This window comes from Dermochelys coriacea, chromosome 2 (assembly GCF_009764565.3).
Source record: "Dermochelys coriacea isolate rDerCor1 chromosome 2, rDerCor1.pri.v4, whole genome shotgun sequence".
NCBI classification, from domain to species: Eukaryota; Metazoa; Chordata; order Testudines; family Dermochelyidae; genus Dermochelys; species Dermochelys coriacea.
In genome coordinates this window covers 221,444,255-221,468,554 of record NC_050069.1, presented here as the reverse complement: position 1 = coordinate 221,468,554, position 24,300 = coordinate 221,444,255, and the positions used below count along the sequence as shown (strand labels likewise).

General features: G+C 41.4%; 1 protein-coding gene across 2 annotated transcripts; it reads right to left on the bottom strand.

Moving 5' to 3' along the window:
• Positions 1-802: 802 nt before the first annotated feature.
• On the bottom strand, positions 803-21,758 carry ASNS (asparagine synthetase (glutamine-hydrolyzing)). 2 transcript variants are annotated; one of them, XM_038392275.1, is made up of 12 exons: positions 21,485-21,758; positions 18,808-19,103; positions 16,152-16,389; positions 13,686-13,871; positions 13,258-13,359; positions 11,404-11,531; positions 10,174-10,300; positions 8,547-8,653; positions 7,032-7,132; positions 4,678-4,759; positions 4,263-4,418; positions 803-2,791 (listed from the first exon to the last, which is right to left on the bottom strand). In XM_038392275.1, the coding sequence occupies exons 2-12, from the start codon at positions 19,054-19,056 to the stop codon at positions 2,582-2,584; spliced, it is 1,686 nt and encodes a 561-aa protein (XP_038248203.1). In that variant the 5' UTR covers positions 19,057-19,103; positions 21,485-21,758; the 3' UTR covers positions 803-2,581. The 2 variants fall into 2 exon arrangements, with proteins under 2 accessions (XP_038248203.1, XP_038248204.1); XM_038392276.1 differs by having other exon boundaries at positions 21,367-21,653.
• Positions 21,759-24,300: the final 2,542 nt, after the last annotated feature.

The window sequence follows — 24,300 nt, the reverse complement described above, 5'->3', positions numbered from 1 at the left end:
CCTCTCTCCCAGAAGGTGGTCTGTGTGCGTGTGCCCTTGCTTAAGGAAGACAAGCCAGTTTCTCCCTTTGCTGTGAATTTTAAAAAGACCCTACTTCAAATAATTTATATTTTCATAGAATTGTAATTTATAATCACATCAATTCTCGACACATGGGGCCCAGAAGGTCTGTCAGCCTCTCTGTTGGGTTCCCCATACTCACGGCTTGTTTGTTGGCATCCTGCAGCATCCCTAGAGAGCCAGTCCTAGGGATGTTTGAACTGTGCAGACAGAGATGGTGCCCTTTGTCCCGATGGACTTGGCTCCTGGGGCTATGAGAATAAAAACTGATGAGGTGGTGGGACCCTCATTAAAAGGTAGGAGGGAGAATTGAAGACTGGCACCCCTAAAGTTACTCTTACATCCCTCTAAAACTGGCTCTGCCACTGTGTTACTTTTTCCCCAGAATATAGCACTCACTTCTGACAGGAAGCCCCAGAGCAGCAAGTTAGCAACTTGATATTACAGTGACTAACACATTAGAGTGATGACAGACAAACAACTTCTCTTTACTCTAGAGCTTCTAATACAAATGCTGCCCCCTCAGGGTCAATAGTAACAGGGAAAACTTAAGAATACCAGAAAATTCAGTGAGCAGCATATCTTTCCTTTGCATCCCAGTAATCAAGATGCTTAGCATCACCACAGTCTGGCACACCTGTTTAACAGGGTGTAAAACTGTTTCAGAAGCCGTTGTGGATGGGTCCTACAGAAACTTCTTTTCTAGGCTTATGGAAAATGATAAGCACCAGGAGGCTCAAACTGTCAATTTCAGTTAAAAACCTTTATTAAAAAGCAAAGCGATGCTAAAACATACTATGAATCTGTTACAACACAAGACAGTTTCAAGACCCTTGTTGTGCAGAGGCCTATACTCAAGTGGTTCAAGGTAACAAAAGTCCACATGAAGGTAAAGCCCAATACATAAACTTATGAAGTTACCAAAGGTTAAAAACAGACTGGTACAAACTGAATTCCTTAATAATTTTTTTTTTTTAAAAGCAGTGCTAAGAGGTCTTCAAGGCTCCTGGTAAAAATCACCAGTTGGCATAACAATTATCTGAATGAACCTAGAACCAAGAGAAAACATTTGTAGTTGAAGTCACCAAAATGTGCTCTCATTGATTAATCATGAGATGAGGTTTTCACCCCCTTTTTGTACATTTAAATGGGAGCAGTGGAATGTGTGGACTGGAAGGAGTGAGCTTAACCTTAGCCATCGTCGTGACTGCGACCCACACCTTCTCCTGGGACCTTGGAATCCATGGTACCATTGGGTCTTCATCATCCTGATCCTGCAAGGCCTCCTGACCAGATTGTGCCAGAGAAAGTTCCACATGACATTGCCCCCTCCTCTGGCTTCAGCTGAATCTTGAGGAGCACTTGGAAGATGATATTGTTCACTTGTAAGTGACGCTTTTTATTCTCACTCCTAAATTTTCCCAAATGTTGTGCAGGTGTGTAGCCACTTGACTCACATTTGAATCATGAAGTTAAAACCCCATACAGCTTTCAAAATCAAGCCCTTGAGGTAGAAACAAAGGATATAACTGGCCAATTTTATTCCATGCTATTCAAATTCTTACACCAAAACTGTTACTACGATATGTATACAGGCCAAATCTACAAAGATATTTCAAAGATAAAAGTCCCACAGCATGGCCATGGCTGGCCACGGTTCGCTGACTTGGGCTCATGGGACTAAAAATTGGTGTGTGTGGACATTCTGGCTCAGGCTCCAGCCTGAGCTCTGGGATCTTTCACCCTTGCAGGGTCAGAGCTTGAGCTCCAGCCTGAATGTCTACACAGCTATTTTTCAGTCCTGGAGCCTGAGTCAGTGGACGCAGGCCAGCTTCAGGTTTTTTAATCCTTTTTATATGTAGATATACCCACCCAGTGCCTAATGAGAATGTAGTGGGATTTTCAGAAGTGCCTAAGCAGGTTAAATACCTACTCCAATTGACTTTAGTTAGGCACCTAACTTGCTTAGGCACTTCTGTAAATTCTAGTAGGTGCTTCTCTGTACCTGTAGGAATTTGCAAATCTCTGTAGATCTTGCCCAATGTCTACAATAACCGTATGAATGCTACAGCTTTTAAACACAGAAGCCTAGACAGAATGTCCAGACCATAAATGCTCATTTTATACCCCCCAAGGTGAAATTCGGACAAACACACATTGTATGAGCCATTCAAGTCTTCCACGGAGGTTTTATGTTAAAAAATACATGCATGTTTGTAACTGAAGTCAGCCAATCTGACTAAGTATGAACAAGGGCAGAGCTGCTAAGCAAGATGGTACCCTTTTCACAGAGTAGTTTTCCAGACCAGAACTGTAGTTTAAGTGAGGCAGAGGTCCTTGTGCAAGCCCTCTGCAGTGGGGTGAATTTCACACTATTATACTGGCTATAAAGGGCTCTTTCATCTTAAATACCACTGTCAAAATCGTTCTGAATATTCTTTTAGACTACTGGGTTGCATAAGCTTTAGCACAGGCAGAGCCATTTGGCGACAAGTAATTTCTGTTTCAATTACTGGAACACTTATTCTTTGGTAGCTGACTTGTAATGTTTCAATGTGCGAGCAGAAGGATCAGTAGCTTCAATCCATCTTGGCATCCAGTAATGGGAGAGCCAATCAGCTCGCCCAGGGTAGTGCTTCTCAAAGATCTGGCGGTAGTAGTAACCTTCTTTAGTCTTAGGAGGATTAAAAGAAAATTTTTCTGCTGCCTTTTCCAGCAGATGGTCAGCAACCTATGGACAAGAGTGAAATACAAATTAAGCTGTGAAGTTGCTTTATAAATTATTCACCAGACCATTACCTGCAGTCAAAATACCATCATCTCAATGTAGAAGGATTTACCATTAACTTCACCATTCCTTAAATTCCAGGAAGAGACTAAAAGCTTTCTAAAAGGTGAAATTCTGCCCTAAGATGTGTGCATGGCTCCCACTGAGCTCAATCTGTGCAACTTTATTGAGAATTAGTCTCATAAATGGCCCCATTAGTGGAATATTGTTTCCGGCCCCACAGAAGGCGTCATCTAAAATTCTCTTTTCCAGTAAACTTACAAAAGTATCTCCCCATTTCCTTCCTTCCTTTCTCTCTTTATTGAATGATTCTGAGCAAGCTCAGGCTATGCAGTTATCTGCTTCTTGATAGGTTCTCTTCTGCCTGCATACAATGGATTCTAATTCACTCCAATCAGCACAACCCAGTCTGCAGGCTTCCAGTGGCAGAAAGTACCCCAGGAGCGAGAGTGCAGAGGTGAAGTCTCCTGCAGTCTCCATTCCACCAAGGGTAGGGATGAAGAAGGTTGATTCAAGTAATCTCCTGATCAGCTTCCACCAGCAGAACTCCAACAGAGAACAACCATAAAGTTAATCTCCTTCCAACCCCAATGGGGCGGGGGGGGGGGAGAAACGGACTGAGCAGCCACTCCTTTGGAGGTAGATGCCTCTGCTGACATATCTTTCCCTGTAGTACAAGGGCATAAACTGCACTGGCACCAGCAGAGGTGAATTTCACCCACAGGCTGGGGTAAGGTGGGCATTATGTCCTACCACTAGTGATCATTTTTACACAATCCCCTGCGCAAAGCAAGTGTAGCTGCAGTTACACTGCCTGGCTTAGTAAGGAGAGATTTCAGCTCCAAAGAGGGCCTACTATGCTACAAACAAGTGTAGCTACCAAAAACTGACACTGCACTAACTGCAGCTGGGTAACAGTGGGCAGAGGTGATATAAATGGCTTGTATAAACTACAGCAGCTGCCCTAAGCTGAAGGATTTCCCACGGTACCGCAGCTCCAGCATTCACTTCTCACATGAAACCCAGAATCAAGCAGGTTGATCCATAAACTAAACACACACATATATTTGTAATCCAGCTATTTCCTCCACTTAAGCATATCAACTGCCTTTCATAGTCCTTTTCATGAGATTTTATCGTTTCTTTCCATCTAAAATTTCACCTCACACTACAACAGTCTTCATACCCTGAAGTACTTTCATTTCTTAAAAGCAATCTTGCTCCTGTAATATTCTTGAACAAATGGCAATTTGAGAACTTCAAAACTCAAGTATTTATTTTCTGGACTATGTGCAAATCCCACCTTTCATTGTCTGATGCAATTTCTAATATATCTTCAATGGCTTTAAAACTTAGAATGAAAGCATATGGTACTGTAGATAACAAGCAGAAATTTTAACATAAATAGGTGTACCTGGACATCAACATGCTCTTGGAGAATTGAAAACCAAGACTTCTTGAGAGATGTTATACCATCACTGAAGGCTTCTTTGGGTCTCCAGAGTATTTCTTTAGGAAGCAAGTTGGAATCCTGAAACGATTCTCTCAAGAGATGCTTTTCAATTCCATTCTATTGACAAGAAGCATAACAATACTGTGAATGTTAGGAACCTAAGTGTAACAAATTTTACAAGACAATTTTTAAAACACATCTTCCCCTTTGGAAGTCCATTCAATAAAAAGATCAGGCCATTGGTACCAATCCAGCAAAGCAATCAAGCATGTGAACGGTACCATTAAATTCTATAGGATTACTCTTGCTTAATGCTCTGCTGGATCACAGCCTTAATCTCCAACATGCCTTTTGGATGCTGTGTAGGTTTGTATACCTTTGGAATTCTGAGTTTTGGTGGCAGGGACAGGTAATAAGAAGTAAACCGGTGATCCAAAAATGGGACTCTCAGTTCAAGACTAAAAACAACAACAAAAAACAAAAAATTAAAATAGAAAACATATTACATCAACACCACGACACATTAGTTTAGAATTCCATACCTATTAACATCCATTTATTTTGAACAGCAGAAAGAATACAAGATTTAGTACTTTAATATATGAATATTTCACTTATGCTCAAAATGTAATTTCCAATTAATCAGTTTGGACAATCCAGTAAACTATCTGCACAGTATTTATCAACCAAAAAAGTCAAGAATTTTTTCATGGTGTATGCTGCCATCTATTGGAAAGTTTATGATATCATGCAAAAACGTAGGAATTCCTCCAGTAGGTTCCACAAAGACCTCGATAAAACAATGCACTTTGCATATAAACACTGAAAAAAATCATGTAATCCTAAAAGATCTGTCAAGAACCAGCAAGCTGCCTATGAGGAGATGCATCAGCATGTTTTAAGCTGTTGCAGAATCTGGTAAGTTTCACCCAAAAGCATACCGGAGTTTGGCTTTCAAACATGATAGCAATAAAGATGCACCTGTGGAAACCATAAAGACATTTCATAGTGATTCTGCAATGCTCTCATGCAGAATTTCCATTAGCTTCAACAAGAGTTCCATGTGCAGAAGCACTGAGCCCTTACTGCTTATGTTCGGGCCCAATATGTTGTGGAGCCAGATAATTAGTATCTTTTCTAAGACTTCATATTTGAGGGTGACAAACGAGTTGATAAGAACTTTGCCTTTGGTAGTGAGGAGCTGCATCAAGCACTCCTGTACTTGCAGCAGGGCACGTTAGTTTAAAGCATGTAACAAAATGGGCCAGGACCTCAGCCAGTGCAAGTCAGCGTAGCTTCACTTAAAGTCAGCTGTGGAAGTGGTCCAGTATAATTTAGTGCATTCCAAAACTGAGTTTATTATTCTTAGTTTTCCTCCTCACAAAAAAACAAACACCTACTGCAGGTAATGTGCAGTACACACTGCCCTTGAAGAACGACTACGGTTCAGTAATATTTCAGTGAAGAGGCTTGAACTTCCTACCCTTGTATATCGAGTAAGAGGTTAGGGCTTTTCAGTTTCAGCCAAAGATCGTTCAATGTGCATAAACGAGAATCTGTTGCTATATATTTTCCGCAGGTGATAGGCATCTTTGACTTTGTCCTTCTTTGCCCTCAACCCCTCATACATCTACATTTAACAATAAGTTATCAGAGCAGGGACCTTGTCTTTCCAATTGTTCTATAAAGCATTTCACAAACTTTTGTATAACTAACAGGAAAAGGCAATTGCAGCTCTTCAAGCACAAGGCAATTCAAAGTGTGAAAAACAAACCTGAATAAGCAGCCAGTCTCATCTGCACAACATGCATTCTCCCCATTATTAAAATGGAGAAACTGAGGCACAAGAAGGTTTACTTGCTCATAGTCACACAAATCTGTGGCAGAGCCAAGAACAGAACCTGGATCTTCTGACTGCCCAAGTCTTGTGTTTTAGTCACAAAACCCTCCTTCCCTTCATATCTATCCAGCTTCTTTATTAATATTCTATAACTTTGTCTTGTCAAATTTCCTTTTGTTTTCCTTCCAGTTTCCATTCCTTAATGTTCAGATGCATCCCTGTTGTTTATGCCTGAGGTCCTATAAACATATTGCCTAAACTCTTTAGTTATTTTTAAAACTTTCTGATTTTATCTTGGTCAGGAAGGGCCATTTCCCCCTCCTCCCCCCAAACACTAACATTTCTAAATACAGTAAATATAGCGTACTGCTCGTAACAAAGATCATTCCTCCTGGACAAAGGCCTTTCCTGCATCAATTAGCAGAATAGCAACCTCGTGCATTTGATATGATCAACTCTGCACAATCCTGTGAATTCTCTACCTGGATTCCTTCAGGATACAAATCCAATTTAATCTTGGTATGTAACTTTATACTGTTCTCCAGCCTTCTAGCTGATACTTTTAACAGGTATCTTTTTCTGCTTTTTTGTTTGTTATTTTTTTTTTTTAAAACCATGAAGCCACAAAAAAGGATATTGCTTTCCTGCTCACACAAGCTTTTAGGGCCAGATCCTGGTTCCATCAATAAACATAACAAATTTGTCCCTTAAAATATACTGAATTATAGATGAAGGCAATTGAGGGTAATATTTCCCTCTACATGCTACCAAATGCACCAATGTTCAGATGTTTGTAATTTCACAGAGGACAGCAAGATCTTTAAAATTCTAGTCTACTTAGGTTCTTAAACTACACCTATAACTGTGTTGGAGCCTAAAACAGGCCTTACCCATGAGCTGCAGTAGTTCTGTCTGCACGAAGTACATCAAACATGTAGAGTTCTCTCAGAAGCCTCTCACTGTCTTCCATAGCTTCTTCAGGAGACGGGGCCTGTAACATACATGCAAACGTAGTACACACACAGAATGCATGGTTGTATTGCTACTTTGAGAATTTTCTGTAGCATATATGGATTTCCAGTGATTTCTTTGCACAGAAGGAGAAGTTGTACTCTGCAGCATATTCCATAGTACAGTGATACGCTACACACTTTTAGGGCATGAAAATTAAAGCATTGGTAGACAAATTTACACTGCAGGCCAACTTATTTCACAATTTCTAAGCATTGAGGAAAATACATACAATTGGATAATTAGGACTCCTTTCCCTAATCTTCCTCACTTTTATAGAAACACGCAACATGCATGCTTATACTCATGGGCTTACTCCAATACTGTACAAATATCATGTGCCCTGTGCATTTCCCAAAAGCTACAACATATTCTATGGGGAGAATGCCAAATTCACGTGATTTGGACAATACTGCCCCAGTGTCTTCTTTTCTCAGGAATCCAAGTAGGACATAAGCGATCTCAGAACAGGGCCCTAAGGACTCAAATAATCAACCTCCTCAATAAAATTTGTTTGGAAGCAGCTACATGGAAATGCTGAAATAATAAATAATAATGATTGTTTAAGATTGTACATCTGTTACTATGACAGTTCTCACCACAAACCAAGAGGATGCAAGTGATATTTATTCCACAAAAAGTGTAAGATGATGTTTAGGCCAGATTCTCATCTAATAATGAGAATTAGCATAGCTCCTTTGACTTCACACTTGGCAGCCTCAGTACAGAGGCAAAAAAACTGCAGGGAAAGATGACTGAACTGTTAATTCACCCTTAGAAGTGGTCTCCACATGTCAGTGTTGAGACACATTAGCAGGACAGTATGGTAAAACCTGCATTATGACAGGACTGTCCTTATTCCATAAATAAAGAGGAATTAATGAGAAAATCCTCAGATGGTGGAAAGTGTCAGAGCTTCATTGGACTCAGTTAGCTATGACAATTTACCGCTGAAGATCTGCCCTTCAGTCTCCAGCTGGCACCTTAACCAACTGAAAATTTGCTTTTAAAAATGCAGAAGAGAAAAAAATGTTTGAATTAAAAATTACAAAAATGCGTAATGATTTCTAAAAGGAAGTCTATAACAGGAGGAATAAGGAAATGTCTGGACCCTGGACACAGTTGGTGACGTTCTCTGAAAACTCTATTATTTGACTTCAGTGGGACTACTCACATGCACAACAGCTTGCGTGCAAAAGTGTTTGCGAGATTGGGGTTTTGAATACTTACTTATTCATCCACTTTAATACATTATTTACTTGTACGTGGATATAAAGTACCAGCATCAGAAAGAATTAATGTATTCCAAGGACTCTTTCCTGATTATTGTGGCCCAATATGAGCATGCACAAACAAGAATCCTTTTTCCTTTGAGAACAAAAAGTTGTTCTTACCTTATGGAAATAGATATAGCCTTGTGTAAGCTCATCTGAGCCTTCCCCTGAGAAAATGACCACACTGTCTGTTTTCTTGCTTATGTGTTTGGAAACCAGATACATACCTAAAATAATAAAATCAGATTTATAACGTTATTGTAAATTCAGTTATAACTGAACAAAATTCTGACTTCAGAAGCACAATAATTATTTTGATTTAGTGTTTCAGTGCTTCTCTTACATATTAGAAATGAGGGGGAAAACAGTTGAAATCCACAACAGCAGCAACTCTTTCTGCTTTTCAATCCCATTAAAATATCACTAACCCGTATCATTTTAGGGATATTTTCTGTGTCTAATTGTTCCCATGGTGCATGCTTTCCTATAACTAGTCCTTAAAACTCAAACAATTGAAGTGAAAAATATACATATAAGTGGCCTTGATTCAGGAAAGCTAAGTCCCAGTGAAGTCAGTTGGACTTAAGTACATGCTTAAAGTTAAGCACATGCTTGAGGGCTATCCTGAATAGGGATGTTTTCCTGAATTAAGGCTTATATATTTGTAAGAATAAAAATAACCAGTCAAGTATTTATTACTGCTGTAAATTTATCTCAACAGTTATACTGTATAGTCCATTTCATTTCCGAAGCACTATATTAATAAATTCTCTCTATTCTCTTCATATACATACAATGAATTCAGCCTTCTCCTCATTGAACCTTTCCACATTATTTAGTTTAGTGATAAAATAGTTTTGGTTTTGTTGTGGGTTGTTTTTTGTTTGTTTTTTAAAAAGAGACGGAGTTCATTAACCGGTGTTTATTTCAAGGAGTTACACTACACTGTCATACTAAAATCACATTTGAATGCAAACAAAAATATGAAAAAAAATAAAATTTATGTTTCCATATTTGTTATGGCAAAGTAGTACATATATTTTGAATTCACGAAACTTTGCCTGCCTTTCTGAAAGATACGCTTTAGCCAAACATGAAATTTTTGGTTCAGAACAGGAATAAATGGTTGAGATTCTATGGCTTGCGTTTTATGGGAAATCAGACTCTATGAATTAATATTTCCTTCTGGCCCTAAAATCTGAATCTCTGTCTTTCATTTAAGGATCTCAAAGCCTCAATAAACCTCAAAGGAATGTAAATGCTGTTAAACCTGTCTTACCAGTAGGACAAATAAACTTGTCATGGTCCCACACGGAGGGCTTGTCTACAAAAACATTTAGTTCATCAGAAACTGTAGTCTAATTCTAGCCCGCGCTAGCTTACCACAAAATAAGTGTCTGCGCGGACCCTGCTGCCATGCATTAACAGTTCCTTAATGACCTCTGATTTACTCCTCTTTCAAAGCAGAGTAGATCAAAGAGCACTAGAACGGTTAGTGTGTGGCAGAAGGATCCACACAAGTAGTTCACGGCAGGCTAGGATTGAGTAGATTTACACCCCAGCTTGCCATGAAATAAGTGTTTGAGCAGAAAAGCCCCGAGACAATGACAAAGTTGGAAATAGAAATCACGGTTCCTGGGTCCCAGGTCCTCTCTGATCATTAGACAGTATACAAGGATAATATCTTTCGTGTTAAATAATACATCAGTACTTAGTAAAGAGTATATTTAAAATAAATATATCTTACCAACTGAAGCTCTTACTGTTGTAATATCATATGTTTCCAAGCTAAAAATAACTTCTTCTAATGCCTGAATTCCTTCTTCAGAATTAAATATTACTTCATGATGTTCACTGCCAATATAAGCAGCTACCTGTTTATAACAGATTACATTAGTAACCTGCCTTTTAACTCAAAGTGCTTTGCAAACATCCACAACATATCACTAAAATGCCAGAGCTCTTTTGCAACAAAAATTACATAACTGATTAAGACAGGAAGAAAATAAAATGGATATCCACTATAAACTGCGGTGGAAAATATTTCCCAAATTACAGTTTATTCTAACCCCAATGTTTACACAAAGTACAGTGGAATCTGTAATGGCTGTAAATAGTTGTGACATTTGTTTTTTTAAGTACCACACAGCCTAAAAGACAGCAAAGTCCCCCCGAAAGATTTGTTTAAACTACAAGTTCATTCATAGATCACAGATGCTATACTAGACAGTTCCAGTGGTTCTTCCAAGATCTAAAAGTTTAGTGGTTTATCCTTGGACTTAGCCACAAATGGAGGCAGAATTGAGGCACCTCTGAAAGCATGGCCCTTGCAGCAGAGCCATGAGTGGGACTATTTTTTTTTAATCCTCTCCCATACCTCCCCACAATACCCACTCCCACCTGCTCACACATTTTTTCCCTGCTCCCACTCGCAAAAACCTTAGATCCTGCAAGGAAGACAGATTCCCCCATGCTACCAAAAAAAAAAAAAAGTTAATGTTTTTATATATTACAAAAACAATTTTTACCATTAAAAAAATAAAACAAATCATGCTTAAACCATTTAGTGATCCCACAAATTTCTGCAGTCTGTTTTTTTTTGCCCACCTAATCATGCCTGCAACAAAGTACATTTTACCCACTCCTAGTATTATGGCAGCGGGTCCTGCAGGACTCCCTGGATCCCAGTCCGTCTGCAGGGCTCTGCCTTGTAGTAATAACGCAGTGACAGTTTTGGTCACAAAAAGATTTTTCAAATACATAAGAACAAACAAAACCAATCTATTTCTGTAATTTAATTAAGACGCAAACCCAATGCTGTGCAAACTTGGTTTTACTACAAATTCTGATTCCACCCAAAAGAGGATTAAGACTACATCTAGGACGCATTGTGACCTTATACAGGTAATGTAAAAGCAGTATTCTCTATTCAGTTTGCGCACGCTAACTGTAACTGAAGACAAAAATATTACTATACCTTTCTGGCAGCCAATAAATCAGGACTGTCTTCCATTCCAATGGCAAAGGTTTGTAAAGGGTAACTGATGCTTGATTCTTTCATCAGTTTCACAAGCATTGCAGCAACCAAACTGGAATCCAAACCCCCTATCAGCAAAACAAATTTATTTTGTTACGTTTTTCAGGCACAAGCATCTGTACAATGGAAACATGATTTACATAGGTCTTGCTTTTTAAATTGTGTGTGAATCCAAGACACATGATGTACAAAATGAGGGTGGAACAGAGCCCTAAAAAAAAAAAAAAAAAAAAAAGATGGCACTGTACAATGTCAGTGGAACAGCTGTAGTAGCAATTACTAGTGTGTGTGCTGTCCAGGAACCACAACAGAAATCTTTTTTTAAATACACAAATAGATCTTCCATGGTGGTATAATGATTCTAAATAAACATACCTTCTCTCTGCCCATCCTGCCAAGATTAGACTGATTTCCCCCACCCCATCCTCCTTCCAATACAAAACTGTACTCGTCTCCTCCTATGCTTCCACCTATCGCTAACAAACATTCTCCCTAAGACTCCACTTGCTCCATCAGCTTTGCCCGTTCTGGCCTGCTCACAGTCCCCAACTCTCTCTTCTGCTTGCAGCTACCATTCCAGCCATCTGGAATTCCCTTCCTCAGCTTCACCATCCTTCTTGCCATTTTAAAAGCAAAATGTACAATTCTTCTTGCCTCTCTCATTTACTGCCACATCCCTTGCTAAAACACACTGTTGAAACTGCATGCACAGGGCAATAGTTGTATAAATAGTACACAGTTAGTGTGTACCTGGATTGTGTTTATGGAGATTTGACTACGCTGCTGTAACTTGAGAAATTTAAATTTTGAAATAGTTTTGGCTTGGGTTTTTGGTTTTGTTTTGTTTTTGCGGGGGGGGGGGGGGAGGGAGGAGACTGTCCCATCCACACTACCCATTCCAGCTTTTATGTAGGTAAATGAAAGGAGTTAGCAGCACTGGTCAAACTAAAAATCTTCTGTTGAGTCCTGCCTCATTCCAATACACACCTGATAAGATGCATAGTGAACATATGTCATTATGCCATACATACACACATGCACAACCTACCTTAACTCTAACTGTCAATAAGAGCTCCTAAAAAAAAAATTGTAGTGAAACAAAATGTAAGACCCAATACTAGACAGCAGATATCTGGATTCTACAGTAAATGCCTAAACACTAGAGCACACTGCCTCCCAGCCAAGACACTGAACTTTCTTCTGGACTTTAGATTACCCCCTTTGAAAAAAAAGTTAGTGATTAGTTTTGTCCCAGATGCCCCTAAGTCAGTACACACAGGATATGCCTTCTCCCTGCCCGCCCCCCCCCCACACACAAGGGGAGGTGAAAGGCAGAAAAGAAGCCAACTCCCCCTCTTTTCTGAAATATGCAGAGGCCTCTCTATAGATTTACCTTGCAATAGTGCAGTGATGTCTCATTTTTATAAGATATTTACCCACAATGAAAAGCCCTATAATGTTATGAGTACATTGGATTAGCACTGATTAAAGTGTTGTTTTTGTATCTTCTTAGTGAAAGATGGCCAGGCACTCTGCAATTCAACATCCCAGCTCAGGTTCCATTAGGTATAAATATAGTAAGATGCTCAATAAAGACCATAACAATCTTCAAAAATTCCTTCAAATTTCTGTTAAAATTTTTGTTAGGTAGAAAAAGTATATTAAAAGTTGTGTTATTTTAGATGCATCACAGACATACCAGAGTAAATAAGCACTTTATTTATTGGCTCGGGGGGTGGGGGGAAGAAGAGAGCAGGGAGGGAAAGAATAATCATTCTAAGTTTTGATATTTACCTGACAAAAGACAGCCAATTCTTCTGTGACTCATTAAACGTTTTCTAACAGCATTTTCAAACAGAAGCCGAATGTTGCTTTTCACCGTTTCAAGATCCAAACCTGCCACGAAAGGAAACGAGCAAATATCCTTGTTTCGGGGGTTTCATTAAGGCTTTGCTGGACTAAATACAACATTCTTTGCTATCAAATGAATTTCAGACAAGGATGCAGGAGCTCCAATATGTTCGCAAGCAGTCACATACAAAGAGAGCCCCCAAATATATCATGCCCCTATAGTATAATGTTTCTTTTCAGCTCTTTGCCAAATGATTCTACCACTTATACCACACAATACAGGTTACATGTTCATGAAAAATTAAGTAATGAATTATTCTGATTAATTTAAAACAAGGCCATAAAAGTCAGGAGTTTTTTTGCTGTGTTACCTGCAGGCAGATGTTCCATTGTATCATAAGCAGCATGCAGAGGTTCATCTTTACAACTATGAAATTTTACCAGTTCCACTGATGCAACTTTGCCAGATGGTTTTAAATCCAATACTTCATAGTGTCCAGGAAGAAATGGCTCCACTTTAGAACAAGAGGACAGGGAGTGCTTTAAGTTGATAAGACCTGCAAACATGAAAAAAATGTGGAGAAGTATTTACCATGCCTATCACGATGGTCCCTGAGCTGCCTAAAATTAGATACAAAATATTTTTCTCCAGATTATCCATTACAGTCTAATTCTGCCCTGGCTGGTACAGTGACGGGGGGGGGGGGGGGGGGAAACGGGGGAGGAAGAAATATGCTACTTGAGACCTCCTCTGATTCAGGAGTCCTGCCAACAGATTGTTTTAGAGCAGCAACAAAGTAAACTGCAAACATAGACAGGGTGTGCCCTGTGACTAGCACTTGCTACTAACAGCAGCATGCAGCTCATGATACCCCCATCTAGCTATGATCAAGCCACCAAAACAACAGACAACCTCATTGGGGGTCACGGTTCATAGGCTACCATATTATCTTTGAACCCTATGGAGAAACCCTACCTACCTTGCTGTCTGTGTGGGAAAAGAGGCTCTTGACACTCACTTCGTCCCCTAATGCACCAAAGGGTCTGGTCCTGTGCTTATTGAAGTCAGTGTCAAAACTCCCATTGACTTGCATGGCATAGGATCAGGTCTCAGCGCAGCACAGGGCAAACTTTACTATAACTCAGCTTCTAACTGCTAAGTAGTATTTTACTACTGAGATCTTTTAGGGAAAATATGGCATTATTGAATACAGTGACAGAGTCAAGCGCCTGTGTGAGCTTGAAAGACAGAAATTAACAAATTTACATATAAAACCAAAAAGAGGTTAACAAAAATCACTAAGCAGCCAAAGTCACTGCAGAGTTGATATTAAAATAAGTAATTATTTATATCAATTTAGCAATTCCATAATTATTAAATTATAGACTCAGAACCTGACCGTGTTGTTTCTAATAAAGGCCTCAGGATCAGACTGGCAATAAAATTGTCAAGGGACATACTTTACACATCAAACTTCTGGTGAAGTCACAGGGAGTATTTTGCAAAAAGTGAAAGGGGAATGTTATTTGGATGCAGTCAGATGAATTTCAAATAGTTAAGTTATCTTAGCAGTGATACAGAAGGGAACTGTGAGCAGTCCTTATTGGGGAAAGGGGAAAAAACAAAACAAAAACAAAAAAAACCCACCATATGCAGTTAAGCACAAATAAAAAGACTGTAGGATCGAGTCTCTGAGATTGCATCATTACAGTGGTTGAGCTAATCTGGATGCCAATAACGAAACACATATACAGCAGTTCAAGGGTAAATGTGAGGAAACAAAAGATTTATTTAGATCTTATTCAAATAAACTCCCTTCCTATCCCAGTTTGGTAGTGTTTATACATCTTAGTGTCTATGGTTCCAGTATTTCATTGTTTTTCCTAAAAATAAAGAACTGGTGGAAGTAGGGTGACCAGACATCCCAATGTTATCAGGACGGTCCCGATATTAGGACTGGTGTCTTATATAGAAGGTGTGGCCAAACTGTAGCTCATGAGCCACACGCAGGTCTTTACAGTTAAAGTGTGGCTCCCAGGGCCCCCCACATACCCCTCTCTCATTCTCCGCCTATAAGATTGGGCATGGGGGAGCTTGGCACTTTTGTCCTGTGGCGGAGTGGTGGGACTAGGGGCTTCTGCCCTCCAAGGGGTGCGGGAGTGTCAAGGGGTTTTAGTCCAGTGGGAGGGGCGGGGGAAGGGAGAGTGTCCCCAATTTTTCACACTTGCTATCTGGTCACCCTAGGTGGAAGTATCAGGTCTGAGGGAAAAAAAAGGATACTGAACTTTCAAATAAGAGACAGCAATTATTCTAAAAGCATTTGTATTTTCTCTTCCTCTACGAAATTTTAGCAGGACTGTAAACTTCTTGAATGATCTGATTTGACAGATTCTCACCACAGTTACTTCAGAATTCCGAGGATTAAACACTGGTCTCACTTACACTGGCATAAATCCATTGACTTCACCTGACTCCTTTATAACTAATCAGAATCCAGACCTCAAATATTATCTGAAATCAGATAAAGATACTTGGCAGCCATAACTATGTAAAAGTAGATAACTGATTTTTAGCTATGTTAAAAGGCCATTTATTCAACTAGCGTCTTCCTGTTTTATAAAATGTCTATCAGGTTCAATTTACATTTTTTTTTTTTTTAACACAAATGGGATCACATGATTTTATACTAATTATTCAATTACCAATAATTTTGTTGCATCTCCTTAACGATCACCAAGAGAATAAAATTTGTGTTCCTCCAAGACTTTTTATATTTTGACTTAACAGTGGTGACGATGAAATTGATTACTAAATTTCTTAACTTTATTGATTTTACCTTTTGCCTCAGAGCAGACACCCAAGAATCCATCTTCAGTCAGCACCTTAAACAATGGTCTGACTCCATACGTATCTCTTCCCAGAAACACTTTCCTGTTTGCTGTGTCCAGCAGGATGAATGCAAACACACCATCTAGCATGGAGGCTGTTTGCTCTATTCCTCCTCTGTTGTAAAGATGAAGGATTACCTCGCCATCTACTAAAGTTTGGTATTCAAATCCAAACTGCTTTTGCAGCTAAGGAAAATAATTATTAGAAAGAAAAGATTAGTATTCACAGACACTGACTGCATTCATTTTTACTTTATAAAAGAGGGGGGAACATTTACTTGATTGTAATTAAAAAAAAAAGAATATCGATTACTTGGTGGATAAGAGTCTGAAAACTTTATAGATGTTTTCATACAAGCAAAGGAAAGGATACACCGTGTTTCAGATCTGATCTAGGTTCTATTTGCAGCTCTGCCACTGACTTCCTCTGCAACTCACTTCAGGGATAAATTTTCAAAGGTGTGGGCTTCAGTGGCTGGGTGTAAAATTTGAGACACCCTGTGTCAGATTTTGAGAGACACTGAGCTCACTTAATCTAAAATTAAATCTCTTAATGGGGACAATACTACTTATCTACCTTACAGGGGTGTGGTGTTGCTTAATTCATTAATATTTCTAAAACACTTTGGAAATGAACTGTATTTGCTTCAATTATACGATACCATCATAATATAGTAGTAATACTTTGACCTGAGAATTTCATTTTGCCAGTTTAACTGGAGGAATTAAAACAAAAAACAAAAACAAAAGTTTGTTCAGTGAAATTTAAGATTCTTCCATAAGGGAAAAAAGAAAAAAAAAAAAGCAGTTTCAGATGCCAGAAGTTTTGGCAGTCATGAGTATGCTTCATGCCCTTGTTGTGCTACTTTTTAAAATTATTTCAGCCATATACTGGATGGTAGAAAAGCATCTAAAAATAACTTGTAAGACAGCAACTGTAAAAAGGATATTATCACTATATTTCTGATAATATTTTTTAAATCATGGGGTGAAATCGTGGCCTCACTTGAAGTCAAAGGGAGTTTTGTCATTGGCCACCATGGAGCTCACCTATGATTCTTTAACAAATAAGCTCCTAAAACATACTTGCCAACTGGAAATCACTCTCTTTACTCAAATTGTTTTTAACTACATCAGTGCACACATGATTTTATAACTCCCCCTGATGGCAATGCAAGTTTTGCAGGCTTAAGAACTGCAGGGTTGGACTCATGTTCAGAGTCTGCTTTTAGAAAGCGTTAAGTGCTACTGAAAATGACCATAACATCCTGCAGAACACAGCAAGTATTGCAGACTGCTGATACAAGGGACTCAGCATTTGCTTTGCTCTGCAGTATGTTAGGATGATTCTCAGTAGCTTACCGCAACAATCAGACACTGAAAAAGCCATACTCTGCAGCACGTAGTTCGTCAAACTGCCAGTGATATCAGTGGGAGCGTGACTGAGTAAGCATTACAGAGTCAGGCCTTTGCTATCAATCACAGCTGCTACTTACCCATACATTCCATATTTAACATGCTGGTGTGACTGACTATATATAGGCCTGGATTCAGGAAGGTGCTTATGAATGTGCATAACTTTAAGGATATGGGTAGAACCAGACAATAAATTAGAACTACAGTGCCAGGTTTTCAAAAGGTATTTAGGCACCTAAAGATGCAGATAGGCATCTAATGGGATTCTCAAGAGTGTCCAACTTGAGTACGCAACTCCCAATCATTTCAATGAGATTCAGGACTGGTCTACACTGGGAACTTACCCTCAGCACAGCTACATCCTCACCGCTGAGAGACAGCTATGCAGACCTAACCCCTGCGTTATGTCAAAGGAAGAATTCTTCCATCAACCTTGTTACCACTTCTAAGGGAGTTGGATTAACTACAGCAATAAGAGAACTCCTCCCGTCGCTGCAGTGCACGTCTACACTGAAGCAGTACAGCTGTATCACTGTAGCACTTTAAGTGTAGACATACCCTTAGACACCTAAACTGCTTAGGTGGTTTTGAAAATTCCACTAGACCCCTATCTGTATCTTTAGGTGCCTAAATACTTTTGAAAATCTGGCCCATTGTGAACGCTGTATTGATCTATATTGAGAATATTTAAGACATGTCCTATCTTATCTGATATGATGAGATTAAGCAGAAACATAAATAATATACAAGGAGGACAGAAGAAGAGCTCCCCCAAAATAATCTGAAGAATACCAAATTTAAGAGGACTTTTTTGGGAGGGGTGGGAGGGGTAATTTTACATTTTCCCCCCAACTCCCAAATTCTTTATTAGTAAGCACTGACTATGCGCTTACCCCTTGGAAGCTTAAAATTGGGGTAGATTTCTTTATTAAGTTATTTTTCCTGTTTATACATAGTCACTATTTACTGTAACTATTTGAAGGACTACTGTATTCTGAGTATCTCTCATATACTTATGAATTGGCTCCAGATTTTGACCCAGTTTGTTTTTGAAGTTGCATCATTTGATTATTTGCTCTTACATTTTAGTCCACAGTGTTTTAGAGAAGTTCCAAATCTTCACCGGCACTGAGGTACTACGATCAGTCTTTTTTTTGTTTGTTTGTTTGTTTTTGTTATTTCATTTACCTGTCTGAAGTTGTAGATTTCTCCATTGTAACATAGCCATAAATATGGAAACTTCTTCACCCGAATAGGCTGCATGCCATATAGTTGATCAACAATCGCAAGACGATGGAAACCAAAACAACAGTTGGTGAAGCCATTGACGTTTTCAAAACGAAATGCATCAGGACCTCGGTGAGCTATTTTCATGGCACTTAGACACTGGACAGAAAGACATTCATCGCTTCCAAAAAGGGCCCAGATACCACACATTTTGAAATCTCTTGCAGGCTGTGTCACAGCTACTTAAAACGAATAACCTGTTAACAGAAAGATATCTCATACAATGGGTTTTAGCTATAACAGATACCTAGGAAGCATATTTTAATTTCTTGAATATGAATAATTAAACACTGTCTTATGAAGAAAGTAACCTGTTTAGGCCCTGTTGACAGAAGATTGATTTAAAACAAACAACTTCAAAACTTCAGCATACCTTGCACAGACCAATAAACTAGGTTTAAGATCAGTTTTAGATACAGTAAATTTGTTTGTGAGTTATTTTAATTGTTTCTTGCTACAAACTCATATTCCAAGTACAGAATCATAGGTTGATCAGATATGGTCATGAAGTGGGTAAAAATTAGTTTTGGTCCTAACTTGGCATACAGACCTGACTTTCTGAGTCTGATAAGCAAGAGCTTTAGTTACCCTAAGTTTAGACAATTTGACTAAAGGCTCTTGAAAGATCTTGCTGGCAAATGCAAATATCTAGTGAATCTAACTTATGAAATGAACCACTCAAGTCAAAACATTCCAAATGTCAAGTTGTATGTGGCAAACAGACATTTTCCACATATGCAATATTTTTATTCCTGTTTTCCTTGTTAATGGCAATTATTAAATCACATGTATATAATGTGCAAACAGTTCAAGCAACCCTGTTAACTTAAAAACCATTCTTCTGTCCATTGAGTAGAATGGGGGAGTGTCTGGGGTTTCTTTGTTTTTTTAAAGAATTACCAAGACTATAGGCCTCGTCTACACTGCCACTTTACAGTGCTGCAACTTTCTCACTCAGGGGTGTGAAAAAACACCTCAAGTGCTGCAAGTTTCAGTGCTGTAAAGTGGCAATGTAGACAGTGCTCCCAGCGCTGGTAGCTGTGCTCACCTGATGGGAGTGGTTTTTTTTTTTCTTTTTTTTTACAGCGCTAGGAAAGAGCTGCAACAGCGCTTTAAGGTTGCTAGTGAAGACATACCCTATTTTAAAAGGGAGAAACTGAAAAACAGAGGAACGTGTCTTTCCTCTTATTTACTTTGTGTACTTGATGGTACTTTCTGCAATTTGTTAGTCTCTAAGGTGCCACAAGTACTCCTTTTCTTTTTGCGAATACAGAGTAACACGGCTGCTACTCTGAAACCTGTCAATTTAGCTGTTTCACTATTTTGTATTTCCTCTGTTGTTTGCATGGGTCTTCCACACAGCAATGGGTGGGGGTGGGGGGGATTTTAAACAAAAAAAAAAACAGGGAAATGGAACTGCCAAGCTACAAAAATTGGCAGACAGACTCAGAGGTAGGTGTAGGTACTTCAAAACGACTTTCAATTTATTTTTAATTGACTAGCTTTCAAATTGGCAGTGTCTCTTTAACACCGCAGGACAACCTTTTTCAAATGTTTGGACCATGGAGTGAATTTCGGGGGGAGAAGGGGAGGTAAGCCCATTTCATTCAGCAAAATTTCCCTTCAACGCTGATAGCCCAAGTAACACGTATTGCTTTCTTCACATCCTCTGTCTGATGCAATTCTTAGGCGTACAGCTTTGCACAGCAATGAGTCAGTAAGCTTCTCCTCTTAAGGACTGCATAGCCCACATGAAGCCCAGCGGCTGTGTTTCCATATGGGCAGAAAGAAAAGGAGTACCGGTGGCACCTTAGAGACTAACAGGTGCCACCGGTCCTCCTTTTCTTTTTGCGAATACAGACTAACACGGCTGCTACTCTGAAACATATGGGCAGCGGCATCTGCTCGCACGAATCCGTTTACAGGCTCGGGGCTTTAGTCCGCAAACTTTAGTAGGGCCAGTGTCTAGCTCTGGGTAGTCATCACCTAGCAGAATGGGGCCCTCAATCTTTGGGTCTGCTAGGCACCAATGCAACCCACATAGTAAGGCCCCGTTCCTCCAGCCGAGCAGTCCCTAAGCAGGCGGGTAAGAGTTTGGAGGATCGGGGCCTACAGGAGACGCTGGCAAAAGAAAAACATCAACATGCTTCACGCGAGCGACCAGCTGCCCCCGGGCGTGCGCCATCCCCCCCCTCCCCCCCCCCCAGCTGGAGGGCGCGCTCCGGGAGGGAGCCCCAGCCGGTAGGTGGGGAGCGCGCACGCGCACACACACACCCCCCCGGCCAGGCACAAACCAGGAAGGAGCTCGGTCCAGGGGAAGCAGCGCGGCGGCGGCGAGAGCGCTCCCCCCCCCCAGTGCCCTGCCCGCGCCGCCCGCCACGCGGTGCGGGCCCTGCCCGGGGAGAGCCAGCGGCTGCCGGGCACCGCAAACTGCCGCCGCCGCCCTCCCTGCCCCGTTACCTCTGCTCCGCCTCCAGCGCTCGGCCGGGCTTGCTCAGCAGCCAGGCAGAGAGAGGCCCCCGGCTCCAGAGGGCCAGCCTGCTGCGAACCAGACAGACGGCGGCAATAGTCGCCTCACCTGCCGAGCGGCGCCGCGGGGAACCTGGCTCCTCCTCCCCCGTCTTCCTGCTGCTGAAACACAGAGCGAGGTTTCGTCATGGGGCTCCCCGTGCCGCCGCCGCCGCCCTTCGCTGCTCTGCCCTAATCTCACCACCAAGCGGAGAGGGGCGCTGCGCTGCCCCGTACACCTGGTAGGTCAGCGTCGCCCCTAGATCTATATTTAACTCAGCAACCTGCCGCCAGACCGTTTCTCCAGAAAGAAAAGACACACACACACACACACACACACACACGTTCTCTGTTAAAATAAGAGCAGGGAGGGAGGTTGGCATTGGGGAGCCCTGCTGCAGACTATCATGCAAATGTTAAACCAGTAAATGTGTTAGTCTCTAAGGTGCCACAAGTCCTCCTTTTCTTTTTTTTATTAAACCAGTAGTGTCAAAAAATGGCCTTGCTAGGTTGAGATACACGGAGCATAGTCCGCTAATGGGGTCTCCGGTTGTGAGGAAAGCAGGGATTCAGGATATAAAAGTTCCAGCCAGAGCCATAGGGTGTTATATAACTATCAAAGCCCTTTCTCAGTATACACTTGAGTAGGTACAATTAAAGATGATCAGACAGCACAGTCGCACCGTTATCTCACAAAACCTACTTCCAAAGGTCCAATTCTTCATCTCCTGTTACTACTGGTACCCCACTGCAAAGCAGTAGTAGATGTGAGAGCCTTCCAAGGCAGCTGCCCATTAGAGGAAAATTACTGACACAGAGTCTGGGTATATTCTTTAAAAAAAGAAAAGGAGTACTTGTGGCACCTTTTTATTTACAGCTACAGCTCACTTCATCGAAAGCTTATGCTCAAATAAATTTGTTAGTCTCCAAGGTGCCACAAGTACTCCTTTTCTTTTTGCGAATACAGACTAACACAGCTGCTACTCTGAAACCGGTATATTCTTTGTGCAGCTTGTTTATTTTGCACTATAAACACCAGTCTTTGAACAGAGTTAGTCCAAAACAGCATGCATGCAATCCCCCTTTTCAAGAATCTCGGCCCAAATATCAGTGTCTTAATTCCCAGCGACACTACCTCAAGCATTAACTCCACTTAGAGAGGCCTAAAGCAGAGACCACGCTCCCTTGGGGTTTGCCACAGCTATCCCAAAATTGACAACACAGCATTCTTCCAAGACTAAATATTTACTCGCAAGCTAGGAAAAGGAACTTGAAAGAATATGTAATAGCACCATCTAATGACTCCCTGCCATAACATTATTATTGTTTATTTCTGATAGCAGCCATGATGCACTAGGACTAGATGATGTTTAAAGAGAAAGGCGGTAGGGTTGCCATGTGTCTGGTTTTCAACTCCTAGGTGGAGAGGCGGCCACAGGGGCTCCGCATGCTGCCCCTGCCCCAAGCGCCAGCTCCACAGCTCTCATTGGCTGGGAACCATGGCCAATGGGAGCTGTGGGGATGGTGCCTGTGGGCAGAGGCAATGCATGGAGCCTCCTGGCCGCTCCTCTGCCTAGGAGCCAGAGGAACATGCCGGCTGCTTCCCAGGAGCTGCCTGAGGTCAGCGCCACCCAGAACTCATACCTTGAACGCCCTCCGCATCCCAACCCCCTGCCCCAGCTCAGAACCCTCTCCGCACATCCCAACCCTCTGCCCCAGCCCGGAGCCCTAGCCTGCACTCTGAACCTCTCAGCCCCAGCCTGGAGCCCTCTCCTGCACCCCAAGCCCCTCATCCCCAGCTAAACCCCAGAGCCCACACCCCCAGCTGAAGTCCTTACTCTCTCTCACACCCCAGCCTCCTGCCCCAGCTTGGAGCCCCCTCCAGCACCCTGAAACCCTCATTGCTGGCCCCAGCCTAGAGCCCTCACCCCCAGCCCAGAGCCCCTCCCACACCCCAACCCCCTGCCTCAGCCCAGAACCCCCTTTCATCCCAACCCCTTGGCCCAGCCCGGAACCCCCTCCTGCACCTCAAACCTCTCATCCCCAAGAGGTTTGTGTCTGACCAAAGTAACACTGCTGACCTGCCTGCAAGCAAGCCTACTCTGGATTGAGACAATTTGTTTTAGTGTACTTAGGTCGTACTTTATACTGTTCTGAGGGGGGAAAAGCTGTGTTTGCTTGCCATTAGCCTTGCTTTATTTTGTCTGGGGAAAGGGAGAGCTTCCAAAGTTTATGCCTGTAGGAAGGCTACTGTTCTGTATTTTGGTTTCAAAGAGAAAAACATTTGAAGAAAGGAACCTGGATAACTATCTGAACTTTAAGGTTTTACACTGAGACTTCAGCCAGCAGGGTAGGCTAGAGTCCTCTTCTCCCTTGCAACTACGGTTGCAACGGGAATATTTATATAAATATATTTCATGAAGATCTGATAAGTTTTCTTTGATATTTTTCCTTTGCTTAAAAGAAATCTAACAGGTGCACAGGCTCTTCTCTTCAACCAGGGGAAATAGTTGATACACCGAAAAATAAAATGTTATAGTCACAAGGACAGACTTCTGCCTTTGGTGTAAATCAGGGATCGACAACCTTTGGCACGCAGCCCTCCAAGGTAAGCCCCCTGGCGGGCCGGGACAGTTTGTTTACCAGCCGCGTCCACAGGTTCGGCTGATAGCGGCTCCCACTGGCCACGGTTCACCGCTCCAGGCCAATGGGGGCTGCGGGAAGTGGCGGCCAGCAATCCCTCAGCCCGTGCCACTTCCCGCAGCTTCCATTGGCTTGGAGTGGCGAACCGCGGCCAGTGGGAGCCATGATCTGCCAAAACTGTGGACACGGCAGGTAAACAAAGCGGCCTAACCCACCGCATGCCAAAGGTTGCCGATCCCTGGT

What these genes read in the sequence shown, in the direction of transcription:
- ASNS (XM_038392275.1), bottom strand. Translation starts at nt 19,056, where the DNA reads ATGTGTGGTATCTGGGCCCTTTTTGGAAGCGATGAATGTCTTTCTGTC. An exon ending in AAATCTACAACTTCAGACAG is followed by an intron (nt 16,390 to 18,807) that starts GTAAATGAAATA and finishes TATTTTCCTTAG; the next exon opens with CTGCAAAAGCAGTTTGGATT. An exon ending in CAAAACTCAGAATTCCAAAG is followed by an intron (nt 4,419 to 4,677) that starts GTATACAAACCT and finishes TCTTGTCAATAG; the next exon opens with AATGGAATTGAAAAGCATCT.